We start from the raw sequence: 27320 nt of genomic DNA, 5'->3' as shown, positions 1-27320 counted from the left end.
GAAAGAGGAAACATAAGGCATCTATTACTTATATAGAGTATGATTAACCAGACCATTTGTAATTTGTTATTGTCACAGAGTTGGTATCTGTATGGGTTGTTACTTTTCCATGCTTTTGTCTCAGTTACATTTTATGGTCACTGTCTCTAACCAGGTATTCAAAAGTTATTTTTCTAGAAATAAGTCAAAGAAACCAATTTTATTTTCTAGGCATCCTTAAATCCTAGTGATACACCTCCTTCTATTGTAAATGAAGATTTTCTTCATGACCTTAAAGAAACTAATATTTCATATTCACAAGAAGCAGATGATCGAGTATTTAGAGCTCATGGTAAGCAACTTTATATAAGCAGTGTTTTTAATTTTAAAATTTCTTATAAATTAAGATGTTTTTAACATGTTCTTTTTTAAATACAAAACAGGTCATTGTCTTCATGAGATATTTTTGCTCAGGGAAGGAATGTTTCAGCGAATTCCTGATATAGTTTTATGGCCAAGTAAGTTTTTTTTTTTTTCCTTTGTATCATTAATTTAGTATTGTGAAATCTTAAATAAATTTAGTTTTGGAAATACATACTTGTAAACATAGGAGTTGTAAAAAGTATAGGTAGCTGTATTTTTAGTGTACCAAAAGTTGTGTAATTCTTGATCTGATCTTCCTGAACTATTGGTTTTAATGATTGATTCTGTTGTTGCTGATTAAGTCTTCATTTTAAATGTAAATATCATATTGGAAGGTGGGTAGAAAAATGTATTTTTGGTTAGTTTGAAAGCTTAATGAAATTAATATTGGTCAATGATAAATATTCAGATATAAAGAAACTCTTAACTATTGATTACTATAAACTAGTAAGTAATTTGTTGATATCACTTCATGGGCTGACAAGCATTGTCTTCAAATGGTGAAACAAGTTGTTTAAGATACCCATTGTCTTTGATATAAACAGTTAAATTCTGAAACATTAATTTCATTCCTGATTTTGGCTTGAGATAGAAGAAGGATGAGCTTTGTGTTGTTATTTTGCTCTTGCTGATGATTAGGCAGTATATTTATATATATGATTTTTGTACCCATCTCTTTTAGTAGAAAATTTAAGGTAGAATTGGTATATTTGTACCTTACTGTCCATAATTACCTTTTACAAAAGTTCCAGTGATCTGATCCTTTTTCCCCTTAAAACTCCATAAAGGAGTATAGGGAGTATTTTATTTTTCAAAATATTGTCTCATCTGTTTTTAGTTGTGATCCCTCTACTTCACAGGGAATATCTGAGGGGAAAAAAAGCATACGTTAATATGGAGGTAGGAGGGAGGTGACATACGTAGGGGGAAAATGCAAGAGCCTGTGTAGCTGAGATTAAATTACTTTGTTGATACCTGTGGGGTATATTCTTCTAGTGTTCTTTTAGTAGCTTTAGGCTACTTCATTACCAAGATTTGGGCAAGATTTATTCCATTTTTTTACTGGAAAAAAATGAAAGCAAAATTTATCAATTTTTGTTTCTCATAGGAAACCTTAATAGACGATCTTTTGATAAATCTTAAGTAGAACTTGGAGTGTGCCTTCTAGGTATTTCCTTCATGTGTCTGAATATTAAAGTACTGAGGATTTACCATAATGAAAATGTATGTCTTACTTTAGAAAATACAGATATTTCTAAAAATCCAGATTTAGGAAACATGCAGAGTTAGTTGTTGTACAAAAGTTTCTTTGTTCTATAAAATCCGTTCTTTATGGCAGTCCCTACCAACCTTGTCCTTCTATTTTTTTTTTCCATGTTAGTTTTCAAACCAGGCCCTTATCAATGCATAGCTGAATTTTCGCAGCAGTCTATAATGTTGTCTCTCATACCTTGAGTTTCTTGTTCTTCCAGGTCACCCTATATATATTCTTGAGAGGTTAGTTTTTCTAAAATATTCCCTTTGTCATCATGTTTCATACCTCAAGAATCTAGGTGAGCAGTGGGATGAAGGAGTGCCATGTCAGATGACGTGGTCAAAGAAACTTTTTGATTAGTTGACAATCCTAGAAGTAGTTTTGCCTTGTTAAAGGTTTTTGATAGTCATGTTTGGGTATTTTATTAGTTGTTAATAAACTAAGATTCCATTTAATACATTTTTTTACCACAAATAGTAAGTTTTATAAATTTAATCTGAAAGCTTGAAAGTGAATCTTCATTAAAAATTGGAATGATACAAATGACATATTCCTAGCTTTAAACAAACCTAAGAAATGATAACTTTTATAGAGCAGTATTTTTACTTTCATAAATGGATATTCGTTTGTATATTTTACATCCTTAAATTTCCCTTTCAATCCCTTAGCAAATAATACTTGATTTTTGCATAATTTCCTTGCCTCAAGTCTTTTTCTCTTCCTTGCCATTCCATGTTATCAGGAGATTAATCTTTCTCAGATAGTTTCTTTGCCATGCCAGCTCCCTGGCTTAATGCCCTCTTGCTAGCCAAATTGAGGTTTAGCATCTTATGCTTTGTATTTAAAGTCGCCTGCTGTCAGGTATTTGTTATTTATATAGTTTACACTCTGATAAAGAGTACTCTGCCAGTTGTGTACAATAGAAAGGAATATATGTGGTATATTATGTATAGTATTTTAAAATTTGTTTAAAAATAGAATGAAACACCATCAGTGAATGCAAAAATAAGTGGGTGAAAGTATGATGAGAAATATTTATATAGATTAAGTGTCTCCCTACAAGATACTTACTAATTAAAGCATTCTTATAGTAGAGAAACCTGGCAGATTTCTTTATAACCAAATGATGAAAGTTGACATTACTAGAAATGAGACCTGTCTATATCATGTGCCTCTAGATGTAGCTCTTAAGAAAGGCACAGCATCACTTCTGTGGAATTCCTGCCTAACTGTGTACCTGAATTTAACCATGAGGAGACATAGAAACCCAAATTGAGAGAGATTCTATGAAATAACTGACCCGTGCTTTTCAAAAGTGTCAAGGTCATGAGAATCCAAAATAGACCAAGGAACTGTCTTAGATTAAAGAAGAGTAAGGAGACGTGGCAGCTAAATGCAGCGTGTGATTGGCAGTTCCAGAAAAGGGGGCGTTAGTGGAACGATTGGCAAAATTTGAATAAGGTCTGTAAATTAGTTAATAGTATCGTGTAAGTGTAAATTGCTTGGTTTTGTTAATTGAACTATAGTTATGTAAGATATTAATATTTGTGGCTGCTGGGTGAAGGAAATTTTTTGTACCTTATTTGCAACTTTTTTGTAAGTATGAAATCATTTCAAAACAAGAAGTTAAAAAGATAAATAATAAACATTTTGTTTTAATATAGCCACTTAATGTGTTAAAGAGTACATAAATGATGAAAAAGACACTAAAGAACTTAATAGACCCTCATTTTGCAGGGTTACCTAGCGTTTACTCATGTCCCTGTGATTAATTTATTTCCCTTTTCTCAACAGCATGTCATGATGATGTAGTTAAGATTGTGAATCTAGCGTGCAAATATAACCTTTGTATCATACCAATTGGTGGTAGGTATTATGCCTTTTGAATTTTAATATTATGTAAATGTGTTGTTTTTAATTTAAGATATTTATATTCTAAATATTTGTGCCATCATTCTTGAAAGCAAACATTCTTGTAATTATGATATGTTTTTTCTGAAAAATTGGTTTATGTTGTTCATTTTATAGTAGGTCTGTTTACCTGAACTGTTTGAGACATGTTGCTCATGGCTTCTTTCCCATATGGATGCTAGTTGACGCTGTGACTTAATGCTTAAACAAGAAAATGTTCCCACTTCAGCAATTACTTTATAACCTTTGTCTTTATGGAGAGAATGTTATTTTTCAAAGGCTAAATATACCCAGTGTATACTTTTGAGAAGGAATGCTATGCAGTGTGAAAGATCAACTAAGGCAATGATGACCAGATCACAATACCTTTTAATGTTGAAAAACAGCATTGCTTTGCATTTAAAGACAAATTTGATCTCTCTTGATCTTTTATGAACCACATTCTTTTAATAATTTACACAAGCCAAAGGAAATTGCCTTCACTAACTCAGTTAGCATTGATGGAATGGAAGTGGGACCCCAACAAATCAGGAGCTCCAGATTCCTTCTTCCGCTTATACTTTGGGTTGAATTAAATTCATGGAGAAAAGGCACTACAGTGTCACTTTCAGGGAAATATTTTTCTGATATCAAAGGACTGTGATAAGCAAATAGTGTTTACTGAGAACACGGTATTATTTTGTACTGGTATTAAGAAAGCATTTTTCGTTTGATAACAAATGTTAATGTAAAACAGGAGTACTTTGTTTACATACTTCTATATATTATTTATTCTATATTAAAATCATCTTTTCACTATTGACATATAAATTTGTTTGAATATTGTGTAATCCAGGCAACTTTAACTTGTTTATATTCTAGTTTATTAAAGTCTTTTTGTATGAGAATATATTATTTCAAATGATAAATGAATCTCATAATTAAGGTAAGGTGTCTTTAGTTGAATTAGGAAGGGTATTTTTTCTTTTAAGCGATATCTCCACAGTAATCTTTAGCTTAGAACTTTTCTAATCATGTTTTTGGAGTTTCACAAATTGCTAGGGGCTTCACTTGAGTGTGCCCAGGGGATGGAGCCATATCCCATTGCTTTCAGCTCCATAATATTTCTTCATTTTGGCATGCAGCATAAAATAAAGGTGAGTTTGCTTTTAGTGTGTTAGCATTTGCAAATTACATTTTGCAAAGTAGAAATAGGTATTACTTTTCTAGTGGGCCTATTTGTATACTTTGTATTAGGAATTTGCCCTAGAAACTTAGCTTAAAAAATAGAATATTAAACATAGGGTTGTTGTTTCCTATTTTGGCAGGAGGAACAAGTGTATCATACGGCTTAATGTGTCCTGCAGATGAGACAAGAACAATTATTTCTTTGGACACTTCACAAATGGTATATGAAAATTTTAGACTTATTTGAAGATAATGTTTGGTTTAAAAAACTCCTTATGACTCAGTCTTAGTAGTCATTATAAAGGTATATTTTTCATTTTGTTTTAAATTTATTTCATCATTATATTTCACCCTTGTCTTCAGGTGCCAGAAAGCTTAGTTCACTCACTTTTAGGCACAGATATTGGTGGTTTCTACCAAATTAGCCTGAGAAATTGTTAATTTGAGAGTCATTGATACAGTAGATGACCTGATTTGTATTGTTAAAAGCAAAACACATAATATTGGTTAAAGTTAATTTGGAACACCAAAACTTGTCTCCCCAATTTGTTTTTAAAGTTTATTTTCTTTATTTATTTTGTGAGAGAAAGGGGGTAAGGGCAGAGAGAGAGGAAGAGAGAATCATAATACCAAGCAGGCTCTCTACTCTCTCAGCACAGAGCCCGAGGCTAGGCACAGGGCTCGACCTCACAAACCATGAGTTCATGACTTGAGCCAAAATCAAGAGTTGGATTTTGACTGAGCCAACCAGGCACCCCTGCCCCCCAATTTTTTAAAAATATTTTTATATGTGTATTTATTTTTGACAGAGCATGAGCAGGGAGGGGCAGAGAGAGAGGGGAAACACAGAATGAAACAGGCTCCAGTCTCTGAGCTGTCAGCACAGAAGAGTCCGATGCGGGACTCGAACTCACGAACTGTGAGATCATGACCTGAGCTGAAGTCGGATGCTTAACTGACTGAGCCACTCAGGTGCCTCCTGTCCCCCCAAATTTTAATGCTGTTGCATTTTTGCTTGTGGAAGAATAAAGAGCTAATTTGAATGATAGGATTGTTTTGTGACATATTGGCTGATGGTGGTCCAAGAGTTGGACATTGTGCCATGTTAAAGCTTTAATTTGGGTATGAACTTAATCTTTATATGAACGACAATATTCATGGTTGCATATTCCTTCATTAGTATAAACAGGTTTGTAAAATTTAATTAATTGATTAATTAGGAATTTTTTTCAAATGGCAAAGTAAAATAGTATATCCATTTTCTAGATTAAGGAATTATTAACATTTTGTAATATTGGCTTTATCTTCCTTTGTTTCTCTACTATTTTATTTTATTATTTTTTCCCAACGTTTATTTATTTTTGAGAGACAGAAACAGAGCGTGAGTGGGGGAGGGGCAGAGGGAGAGGGAGACAGAATCTGGAGCAGGCCCCAGGCTCTGAGCTGTTAGCACAGAGCCTGACACTGGGCTTGAACCCAAGAGCCGTGAGATCATGACCAGAGCCGAAGGTGGACGCTCAACTGACTGAGCCACCTAGCTGCCCCCGTTTTTCTACTATTTTAAAAGCAAATCCTGATATTATGCTACTTACAAGTAAATATTTCTGTGTATCTGTTTTTTTCCTTTTGTAACATTTTATTATGAAAATGTTTAACCACACAGAAAAGTTGAAAAAAATTTACAATGAACACTCATATACCCACCACCATCATTCTTTCCCTCTGTCCATCCATGAACCCATCTTATTGTTGGATATTTTTTAAAGTAGTAGACATCACTACCATTCCCCCCACAAATACTTTGGCTTGTATATCATTACTAGGATTGAAAGTTTATGATTTTTTATAATTCTTTTTTTTAGGTAAAAGACATGCTTACATAAAATACACACATCTTAAGCGTACATTTCCGTGAGTTCTGACAAATGTCTACACCTGTGCTAGTCAAATCTCTATGACCAGAAAATTCCAAACAAATCCCCAGCCCTCTTCGACCACCCAGAGTAAATCACTTTTAGTTCTAGAACTTCATATAAACAGAATCATATACTACATACTCTTTGGTGTCAGGTTTCTTTCACACAGTATAATGTTTTTGAGATTACTCTGTTCCTGAGTTATCACTAGTGCATTTCTATTTCCTTTTGAGTGATTCTGTATTATATAACTATACCATAGTTTGTTTATCCATTTTTCTATGGATGGACACCTATGCTCTTTCCAGGTTTGGCTTTTATAAATGAAGTTATGAATATTCTTGAATAGGTGTTTTTGTAAACATAAGCTTTCATTTCTATTAGGTCAATATGTAAGAGTGGAATTAAATCATAGTAGGTACATAGTCAGTTTTACAAGCAATTTCCAGGTCTTTGTTCACAGTAGTTGCACCATTTTACACCTCCACAAACAATGGTAGTTTTAGTTATTCTGTGTATCTGTTTTTAAAAGAACATTTTCTCACTATATTATTGTTGCTCCTGGCAAACTTAAAAACAGTTCCTTGTGTCATTTAACATAGTTTCACATTCAGATTTTACAGTGGTTTCAAAATTGTTTTTATTTTATACTTCATCTGTTCATATGGGGATTGAAACAAGACCCACGTTAGCTTTTGGTTGTTTCCTTAAGTCCCATTTTATCTTTCTTCTTTTTTGAATATTGCTGACTTTTGGAGGAACTAGGTGATTTGTAGTATAAATTATATCATATTTTTAATTTGCCTGTCACTTCATCTTAGTATCATTTAACTCTTCCTCTAGGTTTTGTATGTCCTCTGACCTGGAAGTTAGATATAAAGTCTAGTTAGATTCAGACATAGCTTTAAAATTTTTTTTCAGCAAGGATTATCTTGTAGATGATGACATATTTTTCTATGTCATGTCACATCACACATAATATCTGTCCACTTTAAGTATTGCTAAAATTAATCAGCAGGGGGAGAGAGGGGAGGGTGGGTGATGGGTATTGAGGAGGGCACCTTTTGGGATGAGCACTGGGTGTTGTATGGAAACCAATTTGACAATAAATTTTATATATTAAAAAAAAAAAGTGGAAAAAAAAAACCACAAAAAAAAAATCAGCAGGTGTTCAGATGGTGATAGGCTGATTATTCTGTAAAGTTTCCCATTAACCTTTGTCCTTATCTCTGAGTTTAAGAGAAGAATCGTCCTTAGAAGATTACCTAAGAGTAGCCTGTTCTGGAATAGACTTTGGAATGTTTTTGAATTTCTGTGTACTGTGTACAAATTTACCACTAAATCTGTTACTGAATTTGTAAAATAGTAATAATACAGAAAGTAATTGTGAAGATTAAATGAGATAAAAGTCTTTACATTGAGTAGATAGATGCTGAAAATTCTGTAGCAGAATTTTAAATGGCAGAATTTTAGCCATTTATTTTGTAGAAAAACCTTGTGTATTCACTGCCTTTAATGTTAAACTCTCCTAAATATTGTAGTGGATGGGTGGTACTTATAATTGTGATTTGCTTTGAAGTTGATAAGGTATGTGTGTGAGATTTTGCACGAGTACTTCTGATACAATGTGTACAAAATATGATAATTAGTAATGCCAGTTTTCTACTTAAATATCTACAATAATACTAAGACCTATTGATCTCAAACTTTTTATTTTATTATTAACTTGTATTGGGTAGTGTATACCAGATATAATAGGGTATCCTATATATTTTCTATAGGTTTCTCTATGAGTGCCCATAAAGGTGTTTGTTTGTTTTTCTTTGCCTCCTTTCAGTTTCTTTGATCTACCAAAAATATGTTTGGACCACTGGTAGATACAAGGTGTATAATTACCACAAGCATGTAATCACTTTAACAACCAGTCTACTAGGGGAGAAGTGTGTAAGTTATTCAGATTACTGGATTCTGTCTTTTTACTTTACAGTTTAGTACAGACCAAAAGACTCATTTGCCATAGTTATATTGAAATTACTATGTCTTATTGTGAGAGTATAATTAAAATGATAGCTTTACATAACATAAAACAAAAATTACATTCACATATGTCATCTTATTTAATGTTTATCATAATCCTGTGAATTAAACAGTATAGTGATTTGTGTGTGTTCAAATTTGGGCTATAAGCAGACAATTTTCATATTGTCTATTGCGTTCTTTCCTTTTTGTTATTAGCTAGACTTACCTGCATTAGTTATTGCCATGAAATTGAAAATATCAAAGTGCAAAGAAAGCTTCTGTGGGATCCAGAAGAAGGTCTATATGTTAATCTGTTTGCTCAGCCAAATAGAAGGGAAAAGAAGTCTGACTTTAATAGTACAAAGTAATTCATACATATAAAAAATTAGGTCAAATAAGAATGTTAAAAACATTCTGTAAACATTTTGTAAGTTGAGCCAGATGATATTCAGTTTCTTCTTTTCAAGTAGGAAGCAGGGGTGTGCTTTGTTTCCTACCCAGAGCCTCTGGTCCTATTTTGGATTAAAAATATAGTAGGAATGCCATTTACTATATGCACATGTCTTTTTTTTGATCTCACAATGGCCATCTTCTGATATTCTTAAGTTAGATATGATTTATAACTATTAATAGTAGTGCAGATGGTATTTACAGAATGCCAGGAACTTTGTATGCTAAGACTTTTTTTTTTTTTTGAGATTTTATTTTAAGTAATCTCTACACCCAGTGTGGAGTGCTCAAACCCACAACCCCAAGATCAAGAGCTGCACACTTCACAAACTATGCCAGCCAGGTGCCCCCATATACTAAGCTTTTATGTGCAGCATCTCATTTAATCCTTACACCAACCTTATGAGTAGTATTACTATTCACACTGTACAATGAGGAAGCACTAAAAGTAGACAGTTAAATAATTTGCGTAAGGTAAGTACAGTTTAATTCAAATTGATAATGAATAAAGACAGAGTCTATCTTTTAAACCAACTCTTGTGCGATATACTGCCTAAGTTGCTATGTCTGTCATGTTTTATAGTCTGGGATAAATGGAATTTTGTAGTGAGGGTAACCCTACTTGCTTATTTTCTGTCTTGTAACTTGCTACCTTGAATTAGGAAGCTATATTTCCTGAGAAAATGTCAATAGTTCATGGAGATGAGAATTTTTTCTTCATTTGCAACAGAATCGAATCCTCTGGGTTGATGAGAACAATCTGACAGCTCATGTAGAGGCTGGTATAACAGGACAGGAGTTGGAAAGACAGGTATGTTACTTCCTTTAATTAACATTTTCAAAATTGCTATATGTCCTCTCTATGAATGGAGTACCTTTCACAGTACATTCACTGAGCAAATTTGTTCAGCTTTTATTGTGGGTCAGGCATTGAGCTAGATACTGAGGATATGGTAGTGAATAAGACACCATCCCTTACCTTTGGAAGGCTTACATTACAATAGAAAATTAGATAAATAGACACTTATGATTCAGAATGAGAATTGCAAGGTGAAGGCTGAATGCAGGGTATTATGGCTCATCACATGGGGTTAGGAGGGAAGGAACTGGACAAAGAAGGTATTGCAGAGAATGCAGCTTTTAAAATGAGACTTCAGGATGAGTGAAAGCAAAAAAGTTAATGGGAGTGGAGAGAGCAATCCAGTCGGAGAAAGCAACAGGTGCAGAGGCTTTAAAGGCAGCTGTTGCTCTTGGGGACCTGCAGACAGCTGAGTGTGGCTGAGGTCTAGTGTGTGTTTGTGGGAGAACACACATTCTATATGTTGGGTGGGTGTATGTATAGCAGTGGTAGAGGATAGAGCCAGGAAAACATGAAGAGATCAGACTATAAAGGAGCCTTATAAAGCCCCTTCTAGAAGTTTGAACTTTACCTCTGTATTCAGGTAGTTGTGGCTAGCTCCTGTGTGGAGGATAGATGGAGGGCACATGAAGGTGGGTAAGAGGCTCTGGCATAATTCAGGCAAGAACTGATAGTGACAATAAAAGAGTAGAAATGGAGCAAAGTGAAACATATTGGACATAGAATTCTCAGAAGTTGATGATAAATTGGATCAACTGGGTAGATGTTGGTATTTGCTATTGAACTTTCAAGTGCCTAATTTCATTGAAAACTGCCCATCTCATGAATTAGTCAAACTCTTGGAGACCTTGTAACACTTTTTGGTATCCTGATGAATTTTTGGAAAGCTTTTGGTTCCTTTCATGTATTCTAAGCATGTAATTATTAAAATGTATTGATTTTCAACCGCCTCAAACAGGGTCAGGATGACTATACCTCAGCTGTTGTAAATAAAAATCAGAAAGTTTAATTTGTTGTTGATAATACTGACCACTTTGTTCTACTTGAGTTACAGAGACTCCTCCCTTCTACATTTTAATGGGACATGGAAATGAGATGGTTGTCGATCTTTTTTTAATTGTCTTTTTCCTTATTTCTTGGTAAAAAGTTGAATGAAATTGGTATGCTACTGACCATTTCTGGATGAAAGGCTTTGAAAAAAAAATTAGATTATTATCTTTATTTTTGATTTAATGAACTAAGAACTGGATGAAATTGAACATATTGGTTGAGGCAGTGTTAAGATCTTCAATAAGCCAAGGTTTTATAGAAGTCAAAGTAATTACCTTTGTTAATTACTATAGTTTATAATATAATGAACTTAATACACACACACACACACACACACACACACACACAAGATGAACTTAAGTGGGGCAGAATAATAGTATTTAATGAAAAAAAACCTGTAAAAAGTCCTGTATTAGTCTTCCATTATGTCTGAATGAGGCCCTAGCAACACAGCATTTTTTTTATAACAAAAAGTGGCCTTTCATGTCTCTAATTTTATGTCTTTGATTATAGCATTTGATGTAGTATTTTAACCTTTCCAAGTTTTTTTTTTAAAGGTTAGAATTAAAATTCAACGAACATATTTCCTTGAAATTTAAATGACATTTTCCTAGACTAGGAACTTCTGATATTTTACCTACTAGTTCATTTCCCTAAATGCCAATATAGAACTTTCTTTTTTGCCTCCAGTAGACTGTAATGTAGTTTCTATAGCTGTTTCAATCCCAGTTCAAGTTTTTCCTCATTAAACTTCTGTACCCTTCAGTTTCTTAATCAGCTGAGGTAACCAGCTTAAAACATCCTGCTTTTTCCTTCTAGAAATTCTTAAATGACACAAATATAGTAGCTGGGTAGCACAGGTTTTAATCTCTTCAGCTTATAGATTTACACTGATTTTAATATATATAAAATTTAAGAGAGGTCATTAATATGTCAATTGTGGATTTGGGAATTTGTTTCTAGGCTTATTAAAGTTTTGGCTACTGTATTTTATTAGTTAATAGTCTGGGGATGTGTGACTTACGTTTTTACTCCCAAGGACTCGTTTCCCTGTGCCTTAGTTTCTTTATCTATGAAATAGAGGTAATAATTCCTACTTTATATATATTTTAGGAAGAAATAAGTTAATCATGTAAAGTGCTTAGAACTTTTATTCATTTCACTAATTTTTATTGAGCACTATCTGTACTTCATTGAAGCACAGCTGACTTTATTCCTTTTATGTGCCAAAGACTTCTATATTTATAACATCATCTTAGAGTTCTTTCTTGAACTCTATAGAGACTTATATTTTCAGTTGCCCTGTTGATGTCTCCACTTTGCATATATAATAGACATTTTAAACTCAATATTTTAAAAATTGAATTTCCATTTTCCCTTCACAATTTGCTTATTCTTTATCCTTCTCATTCTCAGTTGATGGGAATTCAGTTCTTGTGCAGCTTGGGGCAATATCCTTGGAGTCATTTGTTCTTGTTTCACTTTATAATAATTTCACTGAGGTATAATTGGCATACAATAAATTCCACTTATTTAAAATGTACAACTTGATATGTTTTGGTACACAAGTATAACCATGAAACCATCACCACAATCAAAATAATGAACACATGTACCAAACCCAAAGATTTACTCTTGCTTCTTTATAATCCTCTCTATCCCAGTCTTACCCCCACCCCTGGCAGTCATTGATCTGCTTTCTATCACTGTAGATTTGTTCAAATGTGCTACAGTTGTACTAAATCTAATCATGCAGTCTTTTTGAGGGTAGATTGAGGGTACGACTTCTTTCGTTAGGCATAATTGAGATTAATGAATATTGTTGCATGTATCAATTAGTTTATTCCTTTTTATTGCTCAGTAGTATTCCATCATATAGATATACCACTATTTATCCATTCACTTATTGTTGAATATTTGGATTATTTCCAGTTTGAGGCTGTTACAAATAAAGCTGCTATGAACATTCATGTGCAAATCCTTGTATTGACGTATACTTTCATTTCTCTTGGGTAAAAAATCAAAAAATGAAATGGCTAAATCAAATGGTAGGTACATATTTACATTTTTGAAAAACTACCAAACATGTTCCCAGAGTGCATCATTTTATATTCCTACTAGCACTGTGTAAGAGTTCCAATTTCTCTACATCTTCTCCAATATTTGTTAATGTTTTAGTCATTCTAGTAGATGTGTTACAGTATCTCATTGTGGTTTTAATTTGTATTTTTCTCGTTAGTAGTGATGTTGAACATCTTTTCAAGTGCTATTTGCCATCCATATATCTTCTCTGGTGAGGTGTCTGTTCAAGTTATTTGCCCAATTTTTAAATTGGGTTGTTTGTTTTCTTATTGTTGAGTTTTGAGAATTCTTTACATATTCTGGATATAAGTCCTTTTGCAGGTATATACTTCAGAAATATTTTCTCCCAGTCTGTGGCTTGTCTTTTCATTCTCTTGACAGAGTCTTTTGAAGAAAAGATGTTTTTTATTTTGATGAGTTTCAAAACATATTTAAGTTTTTACTTTATATATCATGCTGTTGCTGTCATGCTTTGCTTTAGCTTAGGATACAAAAATTTTCTCCCATTTAAGTTTCATAGTTTTTATTTTACATTCAAGTTTCTGATGAGTTTTGAAGATTTTTGAGTTAATGTTTATGTATGGTGCAAAGGATGGATTGAAGTTCTTTTTTTTTTTTTTTTTTTTTTTTTGCATATGGCTATCCAGTATTTTCAGCACCATTTGTTGAAAAGGTTACCCTTTTTTCATTTGACTTAGCACCATGATAAAAAGTCTGTTGTCCATATATGTGTGCATCCTGGGCTCTATTTTGTTTCATTGATCTTTTGTATATCTTTATGCCAGTACCAGATAGTTTGGATCACTGCAGCTGTATCATAAATCTTTTTCAAAGTTGTTTTGGCTATTTTAGGTTATTTGTATTTCCCTATGAAATTTATAATCACCTGTGAACTTTTGTTTAAACAAAAAAAGCCTGTTGAGATTTGATTGGGATTGCATTGACTCTGTGTCAATTTGGGGAGAACTGACCTCTTAACAATATCGATTCTTTTGACCCATGAACATGGTATGTCCCTAGTTTTTTTTATGTCTGTAATTTCTCTTAGTAGTATCTTGTGTTTTTTTTGTAAAATCCTTCATGTTTTTTAAAATAAGCTTTATCCCTAAGTATTATATATATTTTTGATGCTATAGTAAATGATATTTAAAAAATTTGGCGTGGGGGGGGACACTTGGGTAGCTCTGTTGGTTAAGCGTTTGACTCTCGGTTTTCGCTCAGGTCACTATCTTGCGGCTTAATGGGTTCAAATCCTGCATTAGGCTCTGTGCTGGCAGTGTGGAGCCTGCTTGGGATATTCTGTCTCTGTCTCTCTCTCTCTCTCTCTCTCTCTCTCTCTTCTCCCCCCCACCTCCTGTTGCTCTCTCTGCCCCTTTCCCACTCGTGCTATCTCTGTCTCTCTCAAAATAAATGAATAAACCTAAAAAAATTTTTTTTCAGTTTCTGAATGTTCTTTATTAATATGTATAAATACATTTGAGAGTCTAGAGATTACTAAAAAAGTACACAAGAAAAAAGCGTAGAAATACAATTGATTTTTGTGTACAGATCTTATATCTAACAACCTTGCTAAATTCATGAATTCTAAGTTTTCTTATAGCTCCTATTGGATTTTCTATATATATGATCATGTCCTTTCTTAATAATGACAGTTTTACTTCTTTCCTTCCAATCTGTATGCCTTTATTCCCTTTTCTCACCTGATTGTGGTGGCTTGTGCTCTAATACAATGTTGAAAAGAAGTGAAAGTGGACATCTTGCATTATTCCTGATTTAGGAGAAATGCATTTAGTCCTTTACCATTAAGTGTGATGTTAGCTATAGGTTGTTGTTGTTGCTTTGGTTTTGTAGATACCCTTTATCAAGTTGAGGAAGTTTTTTCTGTTTTAGTTTTCAGAGTTTTTATTAGGAATGGATTTTGTATTTTGTCAAATTCTTTTTTGTGTGTTAGGGGGGAAGATAAGGTAATTTGAGGCCATTCCTCTTTTTAAATAAAGCTGATTTTCATTACTTTAAATTTCCCCCAACTACTGCTGTAGTGGTATTCTACAAATGTTGATATGTCTATTCATTTTCATTCATTTCAAAGTACTGTATTTTTCTACTTCCTTTTTGATTTTTTTCTTTGACCATTGGATACTTACAAGTTATTTAATTTCTAATTATTGGGGGGATTTTTCCAGGCATCTTTCTGTTACTGATTTCCATGTTAATATCATTGTGTTCAGAAAACATTTATATGATATGAATCCTTTCAACTTAATTGATATTTCTTTTATGGCCCACAGTAAGGTCTGTCTTAAGAATGTTCTATCCATACTTGAAAATAATTTGTCTTCTGATGCTATTGGTTGAGAGTAGTCTACAATTGTCGATTAGGTCAAATTGATTTACAGTGTTGTTTAGGTGTTCTGTATTTTTTCTTATTTTCTGTCTACTTGTTCTATCATTTATTGAGAGAGGAGAATTAACCTATCACCTATCATTGTAAACCTGTCTTTTTTTTTTTTCCTTGCAGTTCTATCAGTTTTCTTCTTTTCATCTTGATTAATGAACCATTTTCTTTCCTCTGAAATCTGCTTCATCTAATATTAAAATAGCCATTCCAATTTTCTTTTGATGGTTGTTAACTTGGGATATCTTTTCCTTTTTCCATTCTTTTAACTGATTTTTATTTTTATATTTAAAAATTTTCTTGTAGACACCATAAAATTGGGTCTTTCCTTTTTATCTAACCTGACAATCTCTACCTTTAATTGGGATATTTAGACCATTTACCTTCAATGTAGTTTATTGACATGGTTCAGTTTAAATTGCCATTTTGGTATTTGTTTTCTGTATTTTCCATCTGTTTTTTTTTTTCTTTTCCACTTTTACTAACTTTTTGGATTAAACATGTTTTTTGATACCATTTTATCTGTTTTGTTTCTTTATTAGCTATAACGTTTTGTTTTATTGTAAAGGTTGTTTTAGGGTTTATAGTATATGTCTTTAATTTAAAACAGTCTATCTTCAAGTGATAATATAACACCCCACTTCAGAGTTTAGTAGAAGAACCTTACAGTATTATATTCATTTTCCCTTCATCCAATTTTTGCTATTGTTGTCATATATTCTGCTTTTACATATGGTATAAAGCCTACAATATATTATTACTACTTTTGTTGAAATAATCAATTATCTTATTTTAAAGATATTTAAATAACAAAAGAAACCATCTTATATATTTATCCACCTAGTTACCCTTTCCAATGTTTTTAATTCCATTTGATGTTATTTTCCTTCTGCTTGAAGGACTTCTTTTATTATTTTTTGTGACAGCATTGTATTTATCTTTAAGTAAGCTCTACATGCAATATGGGGCTTAAGCTTATGACCCTGAGATCAAGAGTTGCATGCTCTACTGACTAAACCAGCCAAGTGCTCCCTTCTTTTATTATTTTTATTTTTTTAATGTTTATTTATTTGGGGAGGGGGGAGGAGGAGTAGAGAGAGAGGGAAACACAGGATCTGAAGCAGTCTCCAGGCTCTGAACTGTTAGCACAGAGCCCAACGCGGGGCTTGAAGCCACAGACCACGAGATCATGACCTGAGCCAAAGTCGGACACTTAACTGATTGAGCCACCGAGGTGCCCCTCTATTTTTATTGTTTTAAGTTTGTTTTAATTCCAGTATAGTTAATATGCAGTGTTATATTAGTTTCAGAGATGCAATACAGTGATTCAGCAGTTCTGTACATTACTCAGTGCTCATCATGATAAGAGTACTCTCAATACTCTTTACCTGTTTCACCCATTCCCTCACCAACCTCTCCTCTGGTAACCATTAGTTTGTTCTCTATAGTTAAGAATCTGTTTTTTGGTTCATTTCTGTTTTTCTTTGTTTCTTTGTTTTCTTAAATTTGAAGGATTTCTTTTAAATATTTTTAGTGTGAGTCTGCTGTTCATGAATTCTTTCTACTTTTGTTTGCTAAAAATCTTCATTTCATTTTTTTAACACTTTAAGGTTTTTTAGAGAAGTTTTAGGTTTACATCAAAATTGAGAAGAAAGTACAGAGGTTTCCATATGTCCCCTGTCCCCACACGTAACATAGCCTTCCTCATTATCAACATCATTCACCAGAATGGTGGGGTTTTTTGTTTGTTTGTTTTACCAAGGATGAACCTATGTTGGCACATCATAATTACCCAAAGCTCATAGTTTATCTTAGGGTTGACTTTTGTGTTGTATATTCTATAGGTTTGGACAAATATACAATGACATAAGTATCCAACATTATAATATTATATAGAATATTTCCACTACTCTAAAAATCCTCAACTCATCTCTCTCCCTCCTACTCCTGGCAACTTCTGACCTTTCTGTTATCTTCATAGTTTTGCTTTTTCCAGAATGTCTTATAGGTGGAGTCATAGAGTATGTAGCCTTTTTAGATTGGCTGCCTTAATTTAGTAATAATTCATTTAAGGTTCCTTCATGTCCTTTCATGGCTTGATAGCTCATTTCTTTTTAGCACTGAATAATTTACCATAGCTTATTTATCTATTTACCTACTGAAGGACATCTTGGTTGCTTCCAAGTTTTGGCAATTTGTGAATAAGCTGCTATAAACATTTGTGTGCAGGTTTTTATGTGGACATAAGTTTTCAACTCCTTTGAGTAAATACCAAAGTAGAGAATTTCTGGATGGTAAGAGTATGTTTAGTTTTGTAAGAAACCACCAGATAGTCTTCCATAGAGGCTCTGTGCCATTTTGCATTCCCACCACCATTATATGAGAGTTCCTGTTGCTCCATGTCCTCATCAGCATTTAGTGTTGTCAGTGTTCTGGATTTTGGCCGTTCATATAGGTGATATCTTGTTGTTTTAATTTTTGTTTCCCTAAGAATATATGATGTGAAGCATCTTTTCTTATGGCTTATTTGCTATCTTTGGTGAGGTCTGTTAAGATCTTTGGCCCATTATTTTAAATTGGATTGTTTTCTTATTGTTGAGTTTTAAGAGTTCTTTGTATTATTTGAGATAACTGTCTTCTATCAGGTGGGTTTATTATTTTTATCTTTGGCAATCTTTTTTTTCCAAGCTTGTGGTTTTTCTTATAATTTCTTTATATTATTTTTGCAGAGCAGACATTTTTAATTTTAATGAAGTCTAGCTTATCACTTATTTCTTTCACGGATTGTGTCTTTGGTGTTATATCTAAACATCGTATCCAAGTTCATTGCAGTTTTCTTCTTTGTTATCTTTTGGGAGTTTTATAATTTTGCATTTTACATTTAGGTCTATGATCCACTTGAATTCATTTTTGTAATGGATGTTTTTAGATTCATTTCTTTTTTTGCATGTGGATGTTTAGTTGTTTTAGCAACATTTATTGAAAGGCTATTTTGTTCCATTGTATTCCTTTGCTCTTTTTTTATTAAAAAAATTTTTTTAAATGTTTTTATTTATTTTTGAGAGAGGGAGAGAGCATGAAGCAGAGGAGGGGCAGAGAGAGACACACACAGAATCTGAAGCAGGCTCCAGGCTCTGAGCTGTCAGCACAGAGCCCAATGTGGGGCTCGAACTCATGAACTGTGAGATCATGACCTGAGCCGAAGTTGGATGCTCAACTGATTGAGCCACCCAGACACCCCTTGTCTTTGCTCTTTTATCTAAGATCAGTTAAGTATATCTCTGGGCTCTCTGTTCTGTTCCATTGATCTATTTTTTGGTTCTTTCCCCAAAACCACATTGTTTTGATTCCTTAGTTTTGTAGTAACTCTTGAAGTTGGGCAGTGTCAGTCTACTTCCTGGCTGTTAGTTCTCCTTCAAATTGTGTTGGCTATTCTGGGCTTTTTTGCCTTTCTATATAGACTTTAGGATTAGTTTGTCAATATCTATAAATAACTTGGGATTTTGATTGGGATTGTTACACTGAATCTATAGATCAATTTGGGAAGAACTTACATCTTGATAATGTTGAATCTTCCATGAATATGAAATATCTCTTCATTTATTTAAACCTTTGATTTTATTCATTAGAGTTTTCATCACAGATCTTGTACACATCTGTTAGATTTATACCTAAGTATTTCATTTTGGGGGGGGTTCTAATGTAAATGGTATTATGTTTTAAATTTTAAATTCCACTTGTTCCTTGTTGGTATATAGGAAAGCAATTGAATTTTGTGTATAAATCATGTATCCTGTAATCTTGCTTTAATTGGTTATTAGTTCGAGGTCACCACCTGTGTTTTCAAAGATATTTTAACTGAGTGTAGAATTGTAAGTTGACAGTGTTTTTCCTTCAGTAATATAAAGATGTTGCTTCGCTCTTGTCTCACTTTACTGTTTCTGACAAGAAATTAGATGTTACCCTTATCTTTGTTCGTATGTACATTCTGTGTTTTTTTCCTCTGGTTGCTTTTAAGATTTTCTTATTTCTGGTTTGAATATTTTGATTGTGATGGACTTGGTGTAGTTTTTTGTGTGTTTCTTATATTGAAGATTTGTTGAGCTTCCTTTATTTTTTGGTTTATAGTTTTCATCACATTTGGAAAATTTTTGGCTATTATTTCTTCAAATATCTGTCCCTCCCTGCCTTACCTGACCCTTAGGGACTATTTACTCATGCATTAGGCTGTTTGAAGTTCCACAGCTCACTGCTGCTCTTTTCAGTTTTTTCTTTACTTTCTTCTGCTATGTCTTAGAGTTCACTAATCTTTTATTTGTGGAGTATGTTTTACGCTTAACCCCATCAAGTGTATTTTTTTTTTTTATCTCTAACATTGTATTTTTTACTTTTTTTAGATGTTTAATTTGGGTCTTTCTGTGTTTTCTGTGTCGACTCTTTGAACATACAGAATACAGTTAAATAACTATTCTGATGTCCTGGTCAGCTAATTATAACATCTCTGTTAGTTCTAGGTTGGTTTGATTATTCACCTCATAATGATTATTTTCCTCATTATAGGTTGTGTTTTCCTGCTTCTTTGTATGTAATTTTTTTATTAAGTACCAGACATCATGAATATTCTCTTACTAGGTCTTAGATATTTTTCAATTCTATAAAAAGTATTTTTTAGCTTTTTTCTGGGATGTAGTTATTTGGAAATAGTTTGATCCTTTAGTTATTGCTTCTGTGATCTTTTAGGTGGATTCAGAGAAGTGCTCAATCTGAGACTAATCATTCCTCATTACTGAGGAATGACCATCCTGGGTGTTCTACCTCATGTTCTGTGAAGGAAAAGTATTCCAAGTCAGGCTGGTGGGAACAGGTTTCTGGCCCTGTATGAGTCCTGGTACTTTTCTCTAATCAGTTTGGATTATTTTTTCCTCGGGTCCTGTGTAGTTTCCTCACTTGTATGTGCTTTTCATTGCTCTGCTGACTACTTGAGGGGGACCATCTGCCAGTCTCCAGGGTTCTCTCTGTGCTGCTCTCTTCTCTTTGGTACTTTGTCTTGTGAATTCTAATGCTTTGGTTTTCCACAACTCCAAACTCCCATCTCCTCACCTCACAGTGTTTTCCAGAGTTGTGCCTGGATTCCCTTTCTCTGCATTGCAGCCGGGAGTTAAGCCAGGGACAGTCATAGTGTTCGTTTCCTTTATTTGCTTTTTCATAAGCAGCCCTTTGTTACCTCATGTCCAGTGTTTAAAGACTTTTGTTTGGGGTTTTTTGTTTTTTTCATGTGAGAGGGTAAATCTAGTTCCTTTTTGCTTCAACTTGGGTAGAGGCAGATGTCCCTGCTGTACTTTTAGTTTCTTCATTACACTTCTAATTGTTCTGTCTTAATTTAATTATGTTTCTTGTTAACTTCAGTTCCCTTCTTTGTCTGTATAATAACAAGCTCTACAATCTAGGATTTGCTCTTAGTAATATTTCTGAGCCTTAGAGCATAAGGAGTCAGTAAATATTTGTTGTCTTAATAATGAATGGGGTACAGAAGTAAGATAATATTCTTATTCCTTTTTATGGCATACAGATGGAGAGGAGAGGTGATTCTGTTTAAAAGGGATATTTGGGGGCGCCTGGGTGGCTTGGTCGGTTAAGCATCCGACTTCGGCTCAGGTCATGATCTCACGGTCCGTGAGTTCGAGCCCCGCGTCGGGCTCTGTGCTGACAGCTCAGAGCCTGGAGCCTGTTTCAGATTCTGTGTCTCCCTCTCTCTCTGCCCCTCCCCTGTTCATGCTCTGTCTCTCTCTGTCTCAAAAATAAATAAATGTTAAAAAAAAAATTAAAAAAAAAAAAAGGATATTTGGTTAACTGTATGAATTAAATCTGTAAATCTTTCTTCAGACTTTTCTTAGCAGCTAATGGCATTAACAAAGACAGCAAAGGCACAGACTTTTAAAAGAAGTGGCTGAATGTATATGGTCAGAGATACCATTAATTAAGCACTTAACTATATGCCAAAAATTGTTTCTTGTTAGTGTACTGTAGCATGCAAATTTTCTGGGAAGCATAATAATAAATGACAAGTTTCAAATTCAGCTTCTTAACCATTCGCTTATTCACTTACCTAGTAGGCAGGTTGTTAGGTTTTAAAGAAGTAGATTTAAAATGGTGTGCTGGGTAGAGCTCCCTGAGCATAGAGACAGTCTTTTTTCTCCCTCCCTTCCTTCCTTCCTTTCTTTCTTTCTTTCTTTCTTTCTTTCTTTCTTTCTTTCTTTCTTTCTTTTTTGTATCCTCATTTCATAGCTTTACATGACTTTATAATTGGAGAAGGTAATGAACTAGCCTACCAGACATAGGAGGCATATTATTAGTACATCTAATATTGATGTACTTACAGAAGCAGTATAGATTTAATTTGCTTTGGTGTAGGTAACGTGGAGATTTTGTCATGAGAATATGTGAAAACTCCCTGTTTAGTGCTTAGGACATCTAAGTGCTCTATTGCCGGAGTCCAGCTCCAGCAGGTTCCCGAAGGATGAACGGCGTTGGCGAAAAAGTGAAAATAAAACAAAACAAAAATAAAAATGGACACAGACAACAGCAGTGTGTTGTTTATGAAAGCAGGCCGCTTTATTGTGGCAAACGTGGCATTATATTTGTTAGCAATTTCCTTGTAGCATGCGCCATCTATGTTTTCTAGCATTACCTAATTCTAAAAATGTTCCTATGTGTAATCACCCTTTAAGGAATAACATGGTTATTTTCTCATAACATTCCCTCCTGCCCTTTGCTTATTGATTAATTTCTTACTTTATTTTCATTATGTATCTACGTTTATCTATAATCTATAGAGCATTTGCTTTGCTGTTTTCATGAAATGTCATCTATCAACACCTCAAGTGGAACAGTTATAGGGACATGACCTCTTAGTTGTTTCCCCCAACCATTTGTGGTTCAAGGAACAAAAGTATTCGCCTTGGTCCGAGGTGCCAGGAGGGGGCCAAGAGGGCCTTAGGAACCCACACCTTATGCATTCTCAGAGAGACAATGCACCTAGGAACTAATGAACCATTCTGTACTTTAGCCCACTAGGTTCAATCATCATCTGGAATGCCTCCTGGGGGCCAAGTGGGCTTAGGGGCTGGAGTAACTTGTGCCCATAGATACACAAATCAAATCCATTTGTCCCCTCCTTGGCTGGGAAATATATGAAGCTATCCTTCCTTTAGGTAGAGGAGTCTTTATAGGGGGTGGCAAGGGCTAGATGTAGGGCCACACAGTTTCCTTGCGGAACCTTATTTCCTTCCCCAATGGTTCTTTCTCAGGGGGCCTGTCGAGGGCAGTTCCCCAACAGACAATTCCCCAGGTACTTTTACTAAGGCCAAATTACATAAAAGCGGGAGTACGAGAAGCTTCACTGTGGGTGGGCCGCCCTGCAGTCCCGATCCGTCCACACCCGGGCCCTGCCGTCAGGCTGGTTGGAGAGCTCGGCTTCTGGCACTCTATGAATGTTTTTTCTTTTTCTTCTAATTTCAGAAAAATTGAGTAATAGTGGTCTTTTTTTTTTTTTTGAGAGTAAATAGTACAAATATAGATTGGGAACTAGAAAGAAATATAAAATAACAGTCTGATAATCTTCATTTTAAAATTGTTCATTCATGTATTTAAGCTCCTTATTTGTGAGTAGTTAATAACCTCTTAAAATTAAATAAACATTTTGAATATTTAGTGAAAATAATCTGTTAACAGTTGATGTCTTTCTAAATCTTTTTTTCCTAGCAAAATAATTAGAAAAGATAAATAATTTGCAACTTACCAGGTTCTCTCACTTTGGATCACAACTTTTACACCATACTTAACAGATACAAACATAGCTGACATATTCTACATCTCTGCATGGCTTACTTGAAAAATAGAAGCAGTTGCTTAACTGGATGACTATCAAAACGGTCAATACAGATTGATGGGCTTGAGTGCAGTAGACAGTGGATGTGCAGATGGTGGTGTCTGTACCATTTGACATGAGATGGCTGAGTCTTTAAAATGATTTCAGTGGAATGGCTTTGGTGGTGTTGCAGTAAAGGGCATCCATTCAACTTCAGGTGCTGTGCAGATGGCAAAGCCAAGCTAATATAGAAAAATGAGAAACAAGTGACTATTTAATGTACAGGAATGCATGATCTGCATCACAAATAAATGATGGTATTACATACAGGAAACCTAGCCAGATGGCTGTACATTAAAACACATGACTCCTTGAGAGAATTAAGTACAGGCAATTTGCTTAGATTTTGTGCAGGCCTGCTGCATATTATATTAGGGTAGGGAGATCAGGAGATTAAGTGCTTTATTTATTGAAAGTGTTTAGGTGAAGTTGGCAGTTATTTAAGCATAATCTGATCTCCATAAGTACTTAAGTTGTGTCTTTGTGGTTAAAAACAAAGTAGGGAGAGTAGTTGGTATTTTAAAATAAAAGGATCTAATGAAGAAGATTGGCTAGCAAACCTGTGGAATTGTCTTTTGGTCCACATTTTTCAGTTTTGTAAGGTTTTCCACTAGGCAAAAGCTTAAAAATTGTTTTAGATGAGCATGATAAAAGTATTTCTTTTTCTATATAGGTTTTAATGAGTCCAAATACCAGTGACAAGTAGACATTTTAAAGTGTGAAGAGTTAATGTGTTGAGTGCTGTGTTAAATGGGATCATTTTCACTAGTAAAATATTACATTTTTTTTGTTTTTCAGCTTAAAGAAAGTGGTTATTGTACAGGTCATGAACCGGATTCCCTGGAATTCAGCACTGTGGGAGGATGGGTATCTACTCGGGCATCGGGCATGAAAAAGAATATCTATGGCAATATTGAGGACCTGGTAAATTTTTTTCTGGTTATTATGTAATAATTGATTAGTCTATTATTATAAAGTGATTAAAGCCTTTTTTTTTTAGAGTTGGATGGTAGAGCCCTACCAAAAGTATACCCTTTTTGGTTATAGTAAAGTTGACTATGTATAATGGAGGCAGTTAAAAGATAAATGTGGTCATTATTTATGAGTGCTCCTTTTCAAGTGACTGATATTTAAGCTTTGTAGATGCTTCATAGTATCAGTTGTAAAATGTATAAATATTATTTTATAAGCCTCATGGAGCCTCAGTCTTCAGCTACCAAGGTTTTAGTCTATTTAGGTGATCTCATCACTGCTACTCTTTTTGTGCCTTAGGAGAGTTTATACTTAATTTTCTTAAAAATTGTTTTCTGTATACAATTAAAGAGCCTGATTGAAAAGGTCCTAGTAGGTGGCAGTATCACCAATAATGGTTTATGTGCACCCCATTTTATTTTAGCTCATCTGGTACCAGTGGTCTTGGAATTAGTGCGAGAATAATTTAACTATGGACATCCTGGCTAGGGATTAGGTATCATTTGTTCCATCTGTAGCTTTTCCAGTGAGTAGTTGTATGATCTTGTACAAATTGGATCACCTTTATAAATTTCAGTTTCCTTTTCTGTAAAGTAGAATGGCATTCACTGCACAGAATTATTTTAAGTGTGTATTATAAACACTTAAAGTGTTTGCACTACCTTGTTTTTTTTTAATTGAGGATATTTTAGAAATCACTATTTTTTTTTTTTTTTTTTTTTTGCAAATTCAATTTCAGAGGAGAGAATTTAATCCTTTTGCTATTGGATTGTTAAAAACTTTATCATAGTTAAGCAAACATTTAGTACTGCTAAAGCATGTAATTTATTTTAATCCTTTTTTTGAAAATCCTTAAGATCACAAATTATAAGCACATATCCTAATGTGCTTATTTGCATGCGTATACCTAGCTTTTAATCTAAAAAAGAATGATGCTGTGTTTGATCTACTCTTTAAACTGTTATCAATATATTAACTTATAAATGAACATAGATGTACACATTATTTTTAGAATGCATATAATTCTTTTACCAATAATTCATGGTTTATTAAAGTAACTCCCTATTACTGAATGTTTAAATTATTCTTGATTTTAAAATTGTAGAAAATAAAGGGGAAAGTATCCTTTTTAGTAATTTCTTTAGTATACATCTTTTTAATCACTTTCTTTGGGCAGGTTCCTAGAGCTTGATTTGTTGCATCAAGATGTTTATATGTTTTTGTGTCTTTGGGTCTTTATAGCCAAGTTGCTTCATAGAAATTGTTAATCAACATTCCCACTAGCATTATGAGAATCTTGATTTTACTGGACCTTTTATTTATATTTTTGTCTTTTAATTTTTTATTTCTTTAATTGCTTCTGAATGTAAACTTTTAAAGTGTGCTTATTGGTGATTTTTAGTTTTTATTTTGTGAATTATTGATGTCCTCTGCTCAGTTCCTTAAATAATAAATAGACTATTTTTGTTTATCTGTCAAAAAGGCATTGCAAAAATGTGTTGGATTTTACCTTAACCATTTCCTGATTTGGATCTCAGGAACTATTTTTGAGTGACCCTTCAATATGCTTACTTCTTTAGTGGTGTGAGACCTATACTACACACATATCTCTTTTCTACTCTTTTTTTTTTTTTTTTTTTTTTTGATTTTTTAAATGTTTATTTTTGAGAGGGAGAGACAGAGAGACAGAGAGACAGAGAGAGACAGAGCATGAGTGGGGGAGGGGCAGAGAAGGGTGAGACACAGATTCTGAAGCAGGCTCCAGACTCTGAGCTGTCCTCACAGAGCCCCATGCAGGGCTTGAACTCATGAACGGTGAGATCATGACCTGAGCCGAAGTCAGATGGTTATCTGACTGTGCCACCCAAGCACCCCTCTTTTCTTCTCTTTAATTCAATCACATCATCTCCCTCTTCATCCCATTTTTGACCTGATCATAATTAATATTTCATTCTTTTCACTCTTTTCTACTAAGTGGGCAAAGCAAATAAGTTGTGGGTGGGAATAAGGCAAGAATAAATTTTTTCTTAGAATTCTAAGCATGTGGATCAGTGCTTGATGTGAATAATAGTGCTTCATAAATATTGTTAAACGAGTGAAGGAATGAACCTGTTAAAATATGACCATTGCTTATTTTTTTTCATCCTTTAGTTCTTTAAACCAAACTAAATTTGGTTTAAAGAAAAGTGCTTTTCATTTTTTAAGATGATGAATATACCCAAACCATTAATATTATTAGAATGATTTCCCCCCCTTTTAAAGTTATATAAAACTTATTTTTAGTCTAAGAATTATTAGAAGGTACTAGAATTCTGAAGGGTGTCATCATTTATCACTTAATCCAATGTTTTTAGAAGTAGAGTTTTTTTTAAATATATATGGACGTGTGTATACACACACACACCATTCACTGACAAATATGTAGAATTTATATCGTGCATTGTATTAAACAGGTGGTTCATATAAAAATGGTAACACCTAGAGGTATAATAGAAAAAAGCTGTCAAGGACCTCGTATGTCAACAGGCCCTGATATCCATCACTTCATCATGGGATCTGAAGGTAAATATAACTAAATTTATTATGAAAAAATAGAGGTTAGTGACTAGTTTTGTGAAAATCTGTGATATTGTGATATAAGGTCTTTGAAAGAAAGGCGTGTTTTATGTATGTAAAGGTGATTTTTTTTTAGTTTTATTACTTTAATTTAGTACTTCATAGTAGTTTTTATTATGAGAACATCTTATTAAACATCCTTTTACATTTTGGTTTTTTATAGTTTTAGAGATAACTTAGTCTTTTTGGTATTTTATTTTTATTTTAGACGTTTCAGTCCATGATTTTAGGAAGAGTAGCTGTTAAGATTTAAAATAGTTTGCTTTAAAATTTTATATTATTCTCTATTCTTGTCTGAA

General features: G+C 33.6%; 1 protein-coding gene across 6 annotated transcripts in view; it reads left to right on the top strand.

Moving 5' to 3' along the window:
• Window positions 1-27320, top strand: part of AGPS (alkylglycerone phosphate synthase) — a 218573-nt gene that overhangs the window by 51225 nt on the left and 140028 nt on the right. For all 6 annotated transcript variants that reach the window (XR_007454460.1, XR_007454457.1, XR_007454456.1 and 3 more), the window contains exons 4-10: window positions 211-331; window positions 423-497; window positions 3452-3523; window positions 4876-4955; window positions 9851-9931; window positions 24232-24357; window positions 26859-26967. Coding sequence is in view for 1 of the 6 variants with exons in the window: in XM_049615961.1 (XP_049471918.1) it covers window positions 211-331; window positions 423-497; window positions 3452-3523; window positions 4876-4955; window positions 9851-9931; window positions 24232-24357; window positions 26859-26967 (664 nt within the window). In the remaining 5 variants the exon portion in view is untranslated. The remainder of the gene's footprint in view (window positions 1-210; window positions 332-422; window positions 498-3451; window positions 3524-4875; window positions 4956-9850; window positions 9932-24231; window positions 24358-26858; window positions 26968-27320) is intronic.

Source organism: Panthera uncia (assembly GCF_023721935.1).
Source record: "Panthera uncia isolate 11264 chromosome C1 unlocalized genomic scaffold, Puncia_PCG_1.0 HiC_scaffold_3, whole genome shotgun sequence".
Classification (NCBI taxonomy): domain Eukaryota; kingdom Metazoa; phylum Chordata; class Mammalia; order Carnivora; family Felidae; genus Panthera; species Panthera uncia.
This window is presented reverse-complemented; position numbering and strand designations above follow the sequence as displayed.